The 15,978-nt window shown below is 42.3% G+C and overlaps 2 protein-coding genes across 5 annotated transcripts in view; both read left to right on the forward strand.

Moving 5' to 3' along the window:
• nod1 (nucleotide-binding oligomerization domain containing 1) overlaps positions 1–3,601 on the forward strand; it is an 86,047-nt gene extending 82,446 nt beyond the window's left edge. For all 4 annotated transcript variants that reach the window (XM_070880518.1, XM_070880520.1, XM_070880516.1 and 1 more), the window contains 2 exons: positions 1,285–1,368; positions 3,060–3,601. In XM_070880518.1, the coding sequence (XP_070736619.1) occupies positions 1,285–1,368; positions 3,060–3,129 (154 nt within the window). In that variant the 3' untranslated portion in view covers positions 3,130–3,601. The remainder of the gene's footprint in view (positions 1–1,284; positions 1,369–3,059) is intronic.
• Positions 3,602–6,753: 3,152 nt separating this feature from the next.
• LOC139264293 (nucleotide-binding oligomerization domain-containing protein 1-like) overlaps positions 6,754–15,978 on the forward strand; it is a 122,437-nt gene continuing 113,212 nt past the window's right edge. The window contains exon 1 of the mRNA XM_070880533.1: positions 6,754–6,939. Within this exon, the coding sequence (XP_070736634.1) occupies positions 6,754–6,939 (186 nt within the window). The remainder of the gene's footprint in view (positions 6,940–15,978) is intronic.

Consider the following 15,978-nt stretch of genomic DNA (forward strand, 5'->3'; position numbering starts at 1 on the left):
CTGCATTTTGTATCCAAGATGGGGTTGCACTTTTCCTGGAGATTTCATCACATGAACTCCCACCTCCAACCACCCCACCTGGTCAAGTAGCCTTTTTTCCCCATCTCCAATGTTGTTATAACTAATAAATTAAAGTGTTAAAAGAAAAAGGGGACAAAAACACACACTTTTTTTAATGACCCTATGATTTTTCTCCCAGGTCTCTCTCAGCAGTGTACAGGAGATTAATCTTTAATTCCTGGAGACTCGAGGACTTTCAGAGCTCAAGGCCTAGATGACTAAAGGCATGACCACCAATTGTGGGCAAAGGAAGTGGGAGATGCATAAGAGGACAGAGTTCTCTGAGGATTGTAGGGCTGGAGGAGGTTACAGAGATAGGGAAGAGATTTACAAGAATAGTTCCAAGGATGAGGGCCCTCAGTTATGTGGATAAACTGGAGAAGCTGGGATTGTTCTCCTTAGAGCAGAAAAGGTTAAGAGGAGATTTGATAGAGGTGTTCAAAATCATGAGGGGTCTGGGCAGAGTAGATAGAGAGAAACTGATCCCATTAGCAGAAGGGTTGAGAACCAGAGGACACAGAGTTAAGGTGATTGGCAGAAGAACCAAAGGCAACATGAGGGAAAACTTTTTTATGCAGCGAGTGGTTAGGATCTGGAATGCACTGCCTGGAAGGGTGGTGGAGGCAGATTCATTCGTGGCTTTCAAAAGGGAGTAGGATAAGTACCTGAAGGAAAAAAAATTGCAGGGTTACTGGGAAAGGGCAGGGGGGTGGGACTAGCTGAAGTGCTCTTGCAGAGAGCCGACACGGGCTTGATGGGCCGAATGGCCTCTTTCTCTGCTGCAATCATTCTATGATTCTATGAAGAGCAAGACCATGGAGGGATTTGAACACAAGAATGAGAATTTTGAAATTGAGGTGTTGTTGGACCGGGAGCCAATGTAGGTCAGCGAGCACAGGAATGATGGATGAATAGGACTTGGTGCGAGTTAGGATATGGGTAGCAAATTTGCATTGAGCTTCAGTTTACGAAGGATGAAAGATGGGAGGCCAACCAGGAGAGCATTGGAATAGTTGAGTCCAGAAGTAACAAAGATGGGCGATATTCCAGAGGTGGATGGAGACAGTCTTTGTGATGCAGTTGTAATGGACAACCCATTAGCCAATGTAATTACTTTCACTGACCTTCACATTTCGCAAAATGGAATTGAAATGCATTGTATGTTGATTTAATGAAGAAAATATTATTCAGAGACAATATTTAAATATACTATTTTGTTCACAGGCTGATAAACAACAAAATTACAGTGGTGGGAGCAAATCATTTCTTTGAGGTACTCAAAGAAAATGCAGAAATAAAAGAGATATGGTAAGGAAAATCACATTACCTGGGAATATCATAACATCTTACAGCACAGAAGGAGGCAATTTGGCCCATTGTGCAGTGTTGTGCTGGCTCTTTGGAAGAGCTATCCAATTAGCCCCATTCCCCATAGCCCTGCAAATGTTTCCATTTCAAGTATACATCCAATCCCTGGATTATCCGTATTGTCCTCCCTTTGAACTTGTAACATGGTGATTCTCTGTGCTGTGCACCAGTCCGTATCGGAGAGATTGGAAACGATTTTGCTCCCAGGCGAAATCATTTTGATAAAAAAAAAATGTTCCTGCTATATCAACTGGCCATTAGAGACTCTGGAGTACTTGTGTCCCCCAAAATGGGTGGGTTGGGAAAATTTTAAACTCTTAAACCTGGCCCCAACCTGCCCATTTCTGGGTGTAACAGAAGCGAGACGGGGCGGGCAGCTAACCCACTCCCAGGAGGCTGGTTGGCCATATAAATATTATAATGAGCTCAAGGGAGGCGAGGACAACTTCGGGGAAAGGTAAGTGCCTTTAAAGCACTACTTGCAGGCCAGGAGGAGCAGGAGTGTTCCACCCAGCTCAGCAAATTACCTACTTCCCTGCCATTGGACCCATTCCCCCCCACTCCCCATCCAACAAAGATCCCCGCCCCGATGGGTGATTCAACAACCCCCCCCCCTCCCCTGGGGATGGGGGATTGGACTTTCCCAAGATCCGGACCACCCCACACTCACACTAATGCAGCAGCAGGATCCTTACTTGCTCCTGCAGCCTCTGGAATGCTCTCCGCCCGAAAAGGAGCCAAGCCCGTCAGTCAGGCGGGGAACCTGAAGGACAAAAAGGCGCCACTACGGAGCATGTGGGGAAACTCCGTCTTCGGCCAAAACTCCTCCCTGCACCCCCACCCCCACCGCTCACTGAACCTGCCCCTGTCAATATTGGGGTCTCTGTTTTTTAATAAAATCCCTTTATTTTGCCGTAATCAGCAACTGAACCAGATGACGAGGTCAACGGTAAATGCTGCTGTGACTACAAGTCTATTGTTACGAATGAGTCAGCTTTAGATTTTAGCACCAGTTTTCACAGCTGCTTTACTGCTGTGCTGGTGTTTAGTAGTCTGCCCGACAACATTAAAGGGGTATCCACGCAACTCCGACAGTCTCAGGCAGTCATAAAGTGCTTTGAAAGGGTTCTGCAGCATAAATAGGTCATGATCCCTTGTATGTACCGAGCCTTTGGCTCAGTGGTAGCATTCCTGCCTATGAGTCAGAAGGGTACAGGGTTCAAACTCCAGACAGTCCCAGCGTGTGGAGACCAGAGCTCTGGCTCTGAAATCTGGGTTGACGTCCAGCGGGATTATCATGCCTGGTTGGAGGGGGGTTGTGTGGGAAGCTGCCCCTCATTGTACAGGTTATAGGAGTCCAAAAAACGCTCCCTCCATGTCTAAGTGGTTAGGGCCATGGAAGGAGTGTTCACGTTGCAGCTTGTCAGACAATTAATCAACCTGCAAATCCTTCCACTATTTCACACTGTTCTCCCAAGAGTGTGAAGATTCAAACATTGTTTTATCAGTAAAAGTAGTGTAGATCTATGTTCTGTCGCAAAGTCTTGTAAATAAGAAGTGTTTTGCGGTACTTTGTGGTTTTGTGGCTCTCTGGGACAGACGTTAACCTGTCTTCATTCCTTTCTAACCAGCTTGAACGGCAATGGCATATCTGCTGAAGAAGCCAAAAGGTTTGAGGAAGAAAAGCGGATTTTGCTGTGATTGACATTTTCTGTGCGATTAATGTACAGGAGACAACATACACTGTGAAGCTGAAAAATGCTCAGCCGTCGTAACGCTACCGATAGAACGGAAATAAAACTGCCAAGTGTTTTCTACGTGGGTTGCAGTGATTGAAACAATTGGACAATCTCACGGGACTGAAATTGTGCTGGAAAACCAGCATGTAAACCATGATATTTTCAATTGGCCCTTGAAGATATACTGAAAGTGACTTCAGGATTCATTGGATGCGAGCAGCCTGTAGTTTCTGACAGCAGTCCCAAGGTTTCATTGCAAAGGCCTGTGCAGAACCATGACATCTACCATTGAAAACTACTCTTCCACCACAGATTCAAATAATTTATACTGAAGCAATGTCGAATTGGCATTTCTGTCATTCAGACTCATGCCGGCAGCGGTTATTTATGGTTATTTCTGGTATAACATACTGGTGGATAATAAAATATAATTGTGGGAACGAATGGACTTAAATCTGTAATTTTTTTAAATATATAACTGCATTTTATACTTTATCTCCTTTTTAACACAGGAGAGGATACCTTAAAACTCTAACATTAGTACAGCAAAATGGCACAGAAAATTCGACGTGTTTTACCTGTTTTATATTAAAGTCACCAGTTTAGACTTGTAATAAGATTGAGCTGCACACATTTGGACTTGTTGCTAACAGCATCCCATTGACCGATCACTGAAAATATCCAGTCAATGATCGTCCACAAATCATCTTCCTTTCCCTCACTGGATGACTCTTGCGACCGGGATCGCTGCAGGCGTTATTGCTCCCGAAATTCTTCGTGCTGCGATCCCGGAAGTGCCTGCCTGTCACTGCACTAAGGGACTATTCCCAGCACTGGGCTTCCAAAGGAAGCCTCCATTCTGCTGTTGAAAATAAACTTCTCTTAATGGGGCCTATTAAGACCACTCAGCGTGTTAACCGGCCCAGTTAGATGAAGTGGGTCTGGTGACGTCATTCATGATGCATTTTCAGCGAGGATCTTTAAAGGGACCATGGCCACATTATACTTGAAGTTTAATCTAACATAGTGATGTCAATGCACTGCAGCAGTGGAGTGCTGCAAAAACTGACAATGACTGCTCAGAGGCAGAGGGCTGCATCCAGGTTCTCCGATGACTCTATCCATATTCTTATGGAGGGAGTCGGAGTATGCAGGGAGGTCCTCTTCCCTTCCGACGGGCAGAAGAGACCTCCCCAGGAGATGGTTGCAGATTGCAGAGGAGATCACAAGCAGGGATGTGCCCAGGAGGACTTCGATGCAGTGCCATAAACATTTCAATGATCTCATTAGATCAGGAAACGTTAGTACAAAGTCACTCTCAACTGCATCCTGCTGTGCCTCTCAACACATCCCCATCACTCTGTCTTCCCAACCTTACTCCTGCACATCCTTACTCACACCAACATACCTTGCACCTCCACCCATCCCTCTCTATCTATATTATCATATCCCCATCTCACTGGCCACCCCTCACATTCACCCTCATCTTAGTGCAATCATACCAATTAACAACACACTTGTGTGTTTTATCCAATGTTTATGTTAAATTTCTGTTAGCGTGGTGTCAAACATAAAAATCTTTATTTTTAGCATTTTCCGGTCTTAGACAGATTTGTGTGCACCTTTGGAAGTGGCTTAGTGAGTTGCAGTAAATGGTGAGACATAACGGTACCCCCCGCAATGGTGATGAATGTGAAAGGAATGGCTTGGTCATTGTAGGGATGCTTTATGGTGTTGGTGTGGGGTGATGCCAACCTGGTGCATCATGTGGTGGCCAGAGTGTACAGCGTCAAGTGAAGTAAATCTGGCCATGGTGAGACCATTCCTGTTCTCCCGGGCAGCAATGTGTTCGGGTGCTGTTGCCCTCTGTCCTGTGCAGCATCAGGTGATTGCGGAGAAGGTTGGTGTTGGTGGTGGTGCTGCTGGTGTTGGGGCTCATTGTGGTTCAATTCTGAAAACCAAGGTGAGACAGTATAAACGGTTGGTGGAATAGCTGGCAGGTGAAGTACAGATGACAGAGGCATTCTGTCAATGGTGAGAATTCTTCCAGTGAGGTGACACTGGATGGCGACTTTGCTGGATACACTTGCAGCCTGCACAATCTGTGCTGGAAATGGACTGAACAACAGCTTCTGCCTGAGGAAAGTGATCATCGGTCAGGTGGGTGCTTTTACTGTACATTTGATGCTGTCAAGTAATCAGCTGGGGTAATGACCATGGAACTCCCGCCTCAGGCTGACTGACGTAGTTCCCGAGCTGCGTGAATCCCGTGGCCTTGTAGGGAAATTTAAAAGTAATGAAAAATGGCTTTTCAGTGCCTGTCAGCTACACGATAATGATTTAAATTGGGTCCAGTTGGAACAGGTTGGCTCTGCGATAACCAACGCCCCTGGGGTAAAGCAGCATGGGAGTGAGATGACAGCGGGTTCCTGACCCGCTGTCAAAAATAACAACTTTCCCACCCGACCTACCACTGATCTCGTTTGCTACGACCCCAGAAATTTTGGCCCAGGTCCTCCCTGCCCACGTAGAAGGAAATAAAATGCATGCAAACACTTTAAAAAAAAATACAAATTGTGCCCTTTCCATCCAGGCCAAGATTTTTGGCCTGAAACCTGAACCCCCATAATGGCCTCAACATGGCATGATCCATCCCTCAACAAAGTATCAGATTGGATTAACCGCCCCTTCCTGCTAAAGAGAACTTGATAATATGTTGCATAAATGTTGTATTTTATCTTCCATCAAACTGCAGCTCAGTGGGTAGCACTTGCGCCAGTGAGTAAGAAGGTTGTGGGTTCCAGTCCCGCTCCAGAGACTTAAGCACGTGATCTAGGCATTCATTCCAATGCAGTACTGAGGGAGTTCTGCACTGTTACAGGTGCTGACTTTTGGATGAGACGTTAAATCATACTCCGTCTGCCCTCTCAGATATACGTAAAAGATCCCGTGGCACTATTTCGAAGAAGATAAATGTAGTCACTGTTGTAATATAAAAAATGCAGCTACCAATTTGCACACAGCCGTGTCCCACAAAGAGTGGGCCCATATCCTGGGCCAATATTTATCCCTCAATCAACATCACTAAAACAGATTATCTGGTCATTATCCCATTGCTGTTTGCTGTGTTGCCTATATTACAAGTGACTACATTTGCCTTCGAAATAGTGCCATGTGATATTTTCCATCCACCTGAAAGGGCAGATGGGGCCTTGGTTTTACGCCTCATCTGAAAGATGACACCTCCCACAGTGCAGCGCTCCCTCTTTACAGCACTGGAGAGTCAATCTGGATTATGTGCTCAAGTTCCTGAACACAGTAAGTTGTGTAACAGCGTGGTATTACTGTGCCGGAAGTGAGTCGACCCATTGAGGAAGTCTCTGATTATCTATAAGGAGATGGGAAGTTTTGTAGTTGGGTAGAAGCTTAGCTGTTTGGTGGAGGTTTGGTTTGATTTGAGGATTCAGTGCATCGTGACTGCTTATGGTGCCTCTGCAAAAAGTCAGCTTTTTAAGAGTTAAGAAGGATATCGGTCTGCTGTTTCAAATACCAGGGAAGAAGAAAATGAAGCAGATCAGCATTTAATATGGAGGAGACAGCTGTCCAGAAACAGCCGGTTGCCTCTTGCCTCGATCTCCTCACGGTGCATCGGGTGGAGTTAGTAAATGGAATTAAAAACACTGAGTGCATCCTGGATAACCTGCTCCAGTCTGGATACTTCACGTCGGAAGATAAGGAACTTGTACAGGAGAATAGAATTCGATATGACAAGGTACAAAGGCTGGCAAATCAGCGAGCCTCCACTCGAACAGAGCAGTTTCCTTTCATGTGACACTGTGGACTCGGCCAAAATTTCCCATTTCCCATTTCTCTCTTTCGCAGCAACCGTCTCTGTTGTATAGAGCGGTGTTGTATAGAGCGGTGTTGTATAGAGTCGTGTTGTATAGAGTCGTGTTGTATAGAGTCGTGTTGTATAGAGTCGTGTTGTATAGAGTCGTGTTGTATAGAGTCGTGTTGTATAGAGTCGTGTTGTATAGAGTCGTGTTGTATAGAGTCGTGTTGTATAGAGTCGTGTTGTATAGAGCGTGTTGTATAGAGCCGTGTTGTATAGAGTCGTGTTGTATAGAGCGTGTTGTATAGAACATGTTGTATAGAGCCGTGTTGTATAGAGTCATGTTGTATAGAACATGTTGTATAGAGCCGTGTTGTATAGAACATGCTGCATAGAGCCGTGTTGTATAGAACATGTATAGAACATGTTGTATAGAACATGTTGTATAGAGCCGTGTTGTATAAGAACATGTTGTAGCGTGTTGTATAGAACATGTTGTATAGAGCCGTGTTGTATAGAACATGTTGTCTAGAGCCGTGTTGTATAGAACATGTATAGAACATGTTGTATAGAACATGTTGTATAGAGCCGTGTTGTATAAGAACATGTTGTAGCGTGTTGTATAGAACATGTTGTATAGAGCCGTGTTGTATGGAACATGTTGTATAGAGCCGTGTTGTATAGAACATGTTGTGTAGAGTCGTGTCATATAGAACCGTGTTGTTTAGAGTCGTGTCGTATAGAGCCGTGTTGTATAGAACCGTGTTGTATAGAGCTGTGTTGTATAGAACATGTTGTATAGAGCCGTGTTGTATAGAACATGTTGTATAGAGCCGTGTTGTATAGAACATGTTGTATAGAGTCGTGTTTTGTCGAGCCATGCTGTATAGAGCCATGTCGTGTAGAGCCATGTCATATAGAACATGTTGTATAGAGCCGTGTTGTATAGAACATGTTGTATAGAACATGTTGTATAGAGTTGTGTTGTATAGAGCCGTGTTGTATAGAACATGTAGAGAGACGTGTTGTATAGAACATGTTGTATAGAGCCGTGTTGTATAGAACATGTTGTATAGAACCATGTTGTATAGAGTGTGTTGTATAGAACCGTGTTGTACAGAGTCGTGTCGTATAGAACATGTATAGAGCCATGTTGTATAAGAACATGGTGTATAGAACATGTTGTATAGAGTCGTGTTGTATAGAACATGTTGTATAGAGCGTGTTGTATAGAACCATGTTGTATAGAGCGTGTTGTATAGAGTCGTGTTGTATAGAGTCGTGTCGTATAGAACATGTTGTATAGAGCCGTGTTGTATAGAACATGTTGTATAGAGCCGTGCTGTATAGAACATGTTGTATAGAGCCGTGTTGTATAGAGCCGTGTTGTTTAGAACATGTTGTATAGAGCCATGTCGTATAGAACATGTTGTATAGAGTCATGTTGTATAGAGTCGTGTTGTATAGAGCTGTGTTGTATAGAGCCATGTTGTATAGAACATGTTGTATAGAGTCGTGTTGTATAGAGCCATGTCGTATAGAACATGTTGTATGGAGCCGTGTCGTATAGAACATGTTGTATAGAGCCATGTCGTATAGAACATGTTGTATAGAGCCGTGTTGTATAGAGCCGTGTTGTATAGAGCCATGTTGTATAGCGCCGTGTTGTATAGAACATGTTGTATAGAGTCATGTTGTGTCGAGCGATGCTGTATAGAGCCATGTCGTGTAGAGCCATGTCGTATAGAACATGTTGTATAGAGCCGTGTCGTATAGAGCCGTGTTGTATAGAGCCGTGTTGTATAGAACATGTTGTATAGAGTTGTTGTATAGAGCCATGTTGTATAGAACATGTAGAGAGGCGTGTTGTATAGAGCCGTGTTGTATAGAACATGTTGTATAGAGCCGTGTTGTATAGAACATGTTGTATAGAACCATGTTGTATAGAGCGTGTTGTACAAAACCGTGTTGTATAGAGTCGCGTCATATAGAACATGTTGTATAGAGCCGTGTTGTATAAGAACATGTTGTATAGAACATGTTGTATAGAGCCGTGTTGCATAGAACATGTTGTATAGAGCCGTGTTGTATAGAACATGTTGTATAGAGTTGTGTTGTATAGAGCCGTGTTGTATAGAGCCGTGTCGTTTAGAACATGTATAGAGCTGTGTCGTATAGAACATGTTGTATAGAGCCGTGTTGTATAGAACATGTTGTATAGAGCCGTGTCGTATAGAGTCGTGTTGTGTTGAGCCATGTCGTATAGAGCCATGTCGTGTAGAGCCATGTCATATAGAACATGTTGTATAGAGCCGTGTTGTATAGAACATGTTGTATAGAGTTGTGTTGTATAGAGCCGTATTGTATAGAACATGTAGAGAGGCGTGTTGTATAGAGCCGTGTTGTATAGAACATGTTGTATAGAGCGTGTTGTATAGAACCATGTTGTATAGAGCCATGTCATGTAGAGCCATGTCGTATAGAACATGTTGTATAGAGTCGTGTTGTATAGAGTCGTGTTGTATAGAGCCGTGTTGTATAGAACATGTTGTATAGAGTTGGTTGTATAGAGCCGTATTGTATAGAATATGTAGAGAGGTGTGTTGTATAGAGCCGTGTTGTATAGAATATGTTGTATAGAGCTGTGTTGTATAGAACATGTTGTATAGAGCGTGTTGTATAGAACCATGTTGTATAGAGCGTGTTGTACAGAACCGTGTTGTATAGAGCCGTGTCGTATAGAACATGTTGTATAGAGCCGTGTTGTATAGAGCCGTGTTGTATAGAACATGTTGTATAGAGCCGTGTCGTATAGAACATGTTGTATAGAGCCGTGTTGTATAGAACATGTTGTATAGAGCCGTGTTGTATAGAGTCGTGTTGTGTCGAGCCATGTTGTATAGAGCCGTGTTGTGTCGAGCCTTGTTGTATAGAGCCGTCGTGTCGAGCCTTGTTGTATAGAGCCGTCGTGTAGAGCCGTCGTATAGAACATGTTGTACAGAGCCGCGTTGTATAGAGTCGTGTTGAATAGAGCCGTGTTGTATAGAGCCGTGTTGTATAGAACATGTTGTATAGAGCCGTGTTGTATAGAGCCGTGTTGTATAGAGTCGTGTTGTATAGAGCCGTATTGTATAGAACATGTTGTATAGAACATGTTGTATAGAGTCGTGTTGTGTCGAGCCGTGTTGTATAGAGCCGTGTTGTATAGAACATGTTGTATAGAACATGTTGTATAGAGCCGTGTTGTATAGAACATGTTGTATAGAACATGCTGTATAGAGCCATGTCATGTAGAGCCATGTCGTATAGAACATGTTGTATAGAGCCGTGTTGTATAGAGTCGTGTTGTATAGAGCCGTGTTGTATAGTACATGTATACAGTTGTGTTGTATAGAGCCGTGTTGTATAGAACATGTAGAGAGGCGTGTTGTATAGAGCCGTGTTGTATAGAGCCGTGTTGTATAGAACATGTTGTATAGAGCGTGTTGTATAGGACCGTGTTGTATAGAGTCGTGTCATATAGAACATGTTGTATAGAGCCGTGTTGTATAAGAACATGTTGTATAGAACATGTTGTATAGAGTCATGTTGTATAGAGCCGTGTTGTATAGAACATGTTGTATAGAGCCGTGTTGTATAGAACATGTTGTATAGAACATGTATAGAGTCGTGTTGTATAGAGCCGTGTCGTATAGAACATGTTGTATAGAGTCGTGTTGTATAGAGTCGTGTTGTATAGAGCCATGTTGTATAGAACATGTTGTATAGAGTCGTGTTGTGTCGAGCCGTGTTGTATAGAGCCGTGTTGTATAGAACATGTTGTATAGAACATGTTGTATAGAGCCGTGTTGTATAGAACATGTTGTATAGAACATGCTGTATAGAGCCATGTCATGTAGAGCCATGTCGTATAGAACATGTTGTATAGAGCCGTGTTGTATAGAGTCGTGTTGTATAGAGCCGTGTTGTATAGAACATGTTGTATAGAGTTGTGTTGTATAGAGCCGTGTTGTATAGAACATGTAGAGAGGTGTGTTGTATAGAGCCGTGTTGTATAGAACATGTTGTATATAGCGTGTTGTATAGGACCGTGTTGTATAGAGTCGTGTCATATAGAACATGTTGTATCGAGCCGTGTTGTATAAGAACATGTTGTATAGAACATGTTGTATAGAGTCATGTTGTATAGAGCCGTGTTGTATAGAACATGTTGTATAGAGCCGTGTTGTATAGAACATGTTGTATAGAACATGTATAGAGTCGTGTTGTATAGAGCCGTGTCGTATAGAACATGTTGTATAGAGCCATGTTGTATAGAGCCGTGTCGTATAGAACATGTTGTATAGAGCCGTGTTGTATAGAGCCATGTTGTATAGAGCTGTGTTGTATAGAACATGCTGTATAGAGTCGTGTTGTGTCGAGCCATGCTGTATAGAGCCATGTCATGTAGAGCCATGTCGTATAGAACATGTTGTATAGAGTCGTGTTGTATAGAGTCGTGTTGTATAGAGCTGTGTTGTATAGAGCCGTGTTGTATAGAACATGTTGTATAGAACATGTTGTGTAGAGTTGTGTTGTATAGAGCCGTATTGTATAGAACATGTAGAGTGGCGTGTTGTATAGAGCCGTGTTGTATAGAACATGTTGTATAGAGCCGTGTTGTATCGAACATGTTGTATAGAGCGTGTTGTATAGAACCATGTTGTATAGAGCGTGTTGTACAGAACCGTGTTGTATAGAGTCGTGTCATATAGAACATGTTGTATAGAGCCGTGTTGTATAAGAACATGTTGTATAGAACATGTTGTATAGAGCCGTGTTACATAGAACATGTTGTATCGAGCCGTGTTGTATAGAACATGTTGTATAGAGTTGTGTTGTATAGAGCCGTGTTGTATAGAGCCGTGTCGTTTAGAACATGTTGTATAGAGCCGTGTTGTATAGAACATGTTGTATAGAGCCGTGTCGTATAGAACATGTTGTATAGAGCCGTGTTGTATAGAACATGTTGTATAGAGTCGTTGTGTCGAGCCATGTTGTCTAGAGCCATGTCTTGTAGAGCCATGTTGTATAGAACATGTTGTATAGAGCCGTGTTGAATAGAGCCGTGTTGTATAGAGCCGTGATGTATAGAACATGTTGTATAGAACATGTTGTATAGAGCCGTGTTGTATAGAGCCGTGTTGTATAGAACATGTTGTATAGAACATGTTGTATAGAGTCGTGTTGTATAGAACATGTATAGAGCCATGTTGTATAGAGCCGTGTCGTACAGAACATGTTGTATAGAGCCGTGTTGTATAGAACATGTTGTATAGAGCCATGTTGTATAGAGCCGTGTTGTATAGAACATGTTGTATAGAGTCGTGTTGTGTCGAGCCATGCTGTATAGAGCCATGTCGTGTAGAGCCATGTCGTATAGAACATGTTGTATAGAGTCGTGTTGTATAGAGTCGTGTTGTATAGAGTCGTGTTGTATAGAGTCATGTTGTATAGAACATGTTGTATAGAGTCGTGTTGTGTCGAGCCATGCTGTATAGAGCCATGTCGTATAGAACATGTTGTATAAAACATGTTGTATAGAGTTGTGTTGTATAGAACATGTTGTATAGAACATGTTGTATAGAGTTGTGTTGTATAGAGCCGTGTTGTATAGAACATGTAGAGAGGCGTGTTGTATAGAGCCGTGTTGTATAGAACATGTAGAGAGGCGTGTTGTATAGAGCCGTGTTGTATAGAACATGTTGTATAGAGCCGTGTTGTATAGAACATTTTGTATAGAGCGTGTTGTATAGAACCACGTTGTATAGAGCGTGTTGTATAGAACCATGTTGTATAGAGTCGTGTTGTATAGAACATGTGGCATAGAGCCATGTTGTATAGAGCCGTGTCGTATAGAACGTGTTGTATAGAGCCATGTTGTATAGAGCTGTGTTGTATAGAACATGTTGTATAGAGTCGTGTTGTGTCGAGCCATGCTGTATAGAGCCATGTCATGTAGAGCCATGTCGTATGGAACATGTTGTATAGAGCCGTGTTGTATAGAGTCGTGTTGTATAGAACATGTTGTATAGAACATGTTGTATAGAGTTGTGTTGTATAGAGCCGTATTGTATAGAACATGTAGAGAGGCGTGTTATATAGAGCCGTGTTGTATAGAACATGGTGTATAGAGCCGTGTTGTGTAGAACATGTTGTATAGAGCGTGTTGTATAGAACCATGTTGTATAGAGCCATGTCATGTAGAGCCATGTCGTATAGAACATGTTGTATAGAGCCGTGTTGTATAGAGTCGTGTTGTATAGAGCCGTGTTGTATAGAACATGTTGTATAGAACATGTTGTATAGAGTTGTGTTGTATAGAGCCGTATTGTATAGAACATGTAGAGAGGTGTGTTGTATAGAGCCGTGTTGTATAGAATATGTTGTATAGAGCCGTGTTGTATAGAACATGTTGTATAGAGCGTGTTGTATAGAACCATGTTGTATAGAGCCGTGTCGTATAGAACATGTATAGAGCCGTGTTGTATAGAACATGTTGTATAGAGCCGTGTTGTATAGAGTCGTGTTGTGTCGAGCCATGTTGTATAGAGCCGTGTTGTATAGAACATGTTGTATAGAGCCGTGTTGTATAGAGTCGTGTTGTGTCGAGCCATGTTGTATAAAGCCGTGTTGTGTCGAGCCTTGTTGTACAGAGTCGTGTCGTATAGAACATGTTGTATAAAGCCGTGTTGTATAAGAACATGTTGTATAGAACATGTTGTATAGAACATGTTGTATAGAGCCGTGTTGTTTAGAACATGTTGTATAGAGCCATGTCGTATAGAACATGTTGTATAGAACATGTTGTATAGAGCCGTGTTGTATAGAACATGTTGTATAGAGCCGTGTTGTATAGAACATGTTGTATAGAACATGTTGTATAGAGTCGTGTTGTATAGAACATGTGGTATAGAGCCATGTTGTATAGAACATGTTGTATAGAGCCGTGTCGTATAGAACATGTATAGAGCCGTGTTGTATAGAACATGTTGTATAGAGCCGTGTTGTATAGAGTCGTGTTGTGTCGAGCCATGTTGTATAGAGCCGTGTTGTTTCGAGCCTTGTTGTATAGAGCCATGTCGTATAGAACATGTTGTATAGAGCCGTGTTGCATAGAACATGTTGTATAGACCCGTGTTGTATAGAACTTGTTGTATAGAGTTGTGTTGTATAGAGCCGTGTTGTATAGAGCCGTGTTGTTTAGAACATGTTGTATAGAGCCGTGTCGTATAGAACATGTTGTATAGAGCCGTGTTGTATAGAACATGTTGTATAGAGCCGTGTCGTATAGAACATGTATAGAGCCGTGTTGTATAGAACATGTTGTATAGAGCCGTGTTGTATAGAGTCGTGTTGTGTCGAGCCATGTTGTATAGAGCCGTGTTGTGTCGAGCCTTGTTGTATAGAGCCATGTCGTATAGAACATGTTGTATAGAGCTGTGTTGAATAGAGCCGTGTTGTATAGAGCCGTGTTGTATAGAACATGTTGTATAGAGCCGTGTTGTATAGAACATGTTGTATAGAACATGTTGTATAGAGTCGTGTTGTATAGAACATGTATAGAGCCATGTTGTATAGAGCCGTGTCGTACAGAACATGTTGTATAGAGCCGTGTTGTATAGAACATGTTGTATAGAGTCGTGTTGTATAGAACATGTTGTATAGAGTCGTGTTGTGTCGAGCCATGCTGTATAGAGCCATGTCGTGTAGAGCCATGTCGTATAGAACATGTTGTATAGAGCCGTGTTGTATAGAGTCGTGTTGTATAGAGTCGTGTTGTATAGAGTCGTGTTGTATAGAGTCGTGTTGTATAGAGTCGTGTTGTATAGAGCCGTGTTGTATAGAACATGTTGTATAGAGTCGTGTTGTGTCGAGCCATGCTGTATAGAGCCATGTCGTATAGAACATGTTGTCTTGAACATGTTGTATAGAGTTGTGTTGTATAGAACATGTTGTATAGAACATGTTGTATAGAGTTGTGTTGTATAGAGCCGTGTTGTATAGAACATGTAGAGAGGCGTGTTGTATAAAGCCGTGTTGTATAGAACATGTTGTATAGAGCCGTGTTGTATAGAACCACGTTGTATAGAGCGTGTTGTATAGAACCACGTTGTATAGAGCGTGTTGTATAGAACCGTGTTGTATAGAGTCTTGTCGTATAGAACATGTTGTATAAAGCCGTGTTGTATAAGAACATGTTGTATAGAACATGTTGTATAGAACATGTTGTATAGAGCCGTGTTGTTTAGAACATGTTGTATAGAGCCATGTCGTATAGAACATGTTGTATAGAGTCATGTTGTATAGAGCCGTGTTGTATAGAACATGTTGTATAGAGCCGTGTTGTATAGAACATGTTGTATAGAGTCGTGTTGTATAGAGCCGTGTCGTATAGAACAGGTTGTATAGAGCCATGTTGTATAGAGCCGTGTCGTATAGAACGTGTTGTATAGAGCCATGTTGTATAGAGCTGTGTTGTATAGAACATGTTGTATAGAGTCGTGTTGTGTCGAGCCATGCCGTATAGAGCCATGTCATGTAGAGCCATGTCGTATGGAACATGTTGTATAGAGCTGTGTTGTATAGAGTCGTGTTGTATAGAGTCGTGTTGTATAGAGTCGTGTTGTATAGAGTCGTGTTGTATAGAGCCGTGTTGTATAGAGCCGTGTTGTATAGAACATGTTGTATAGAGTTGTGTTGTATAGAGCCGTATTGTATAGAACATGTAGAGAGGCGTGTTGTATAGAGCCGTGTTGTATAGAGCCGTGTTGTATAGAACATGTTGTATAGAGCCATGTTGTATAGAACATGTTGTATAGAGCGTGTTGTATAGAACCATGTTGTATAGAGCCATGTCATGTAGAGCCATGTCGTATAGAACATGTTGTATAGAGCCGTGTTGTATAGAGTCGTGTTGTATAGAGTCGTGTTGTATAG

The sequence above is a fragment of the Pristiophorus japonicus genome, chromosome 5, assembly GCF_044704955.1.
Source record: "Pristiophorus japonicus isolate sPriJap1 chromosome 5, sPriJap1.hap1, whole genome shotgun sequence".
Lineage (NCBI taxonomy): Eukaryota > Metazoa > Chordata > Chondrichthyes > Pristiophoridae > Pristiophorus > Pristiophorus japonicus.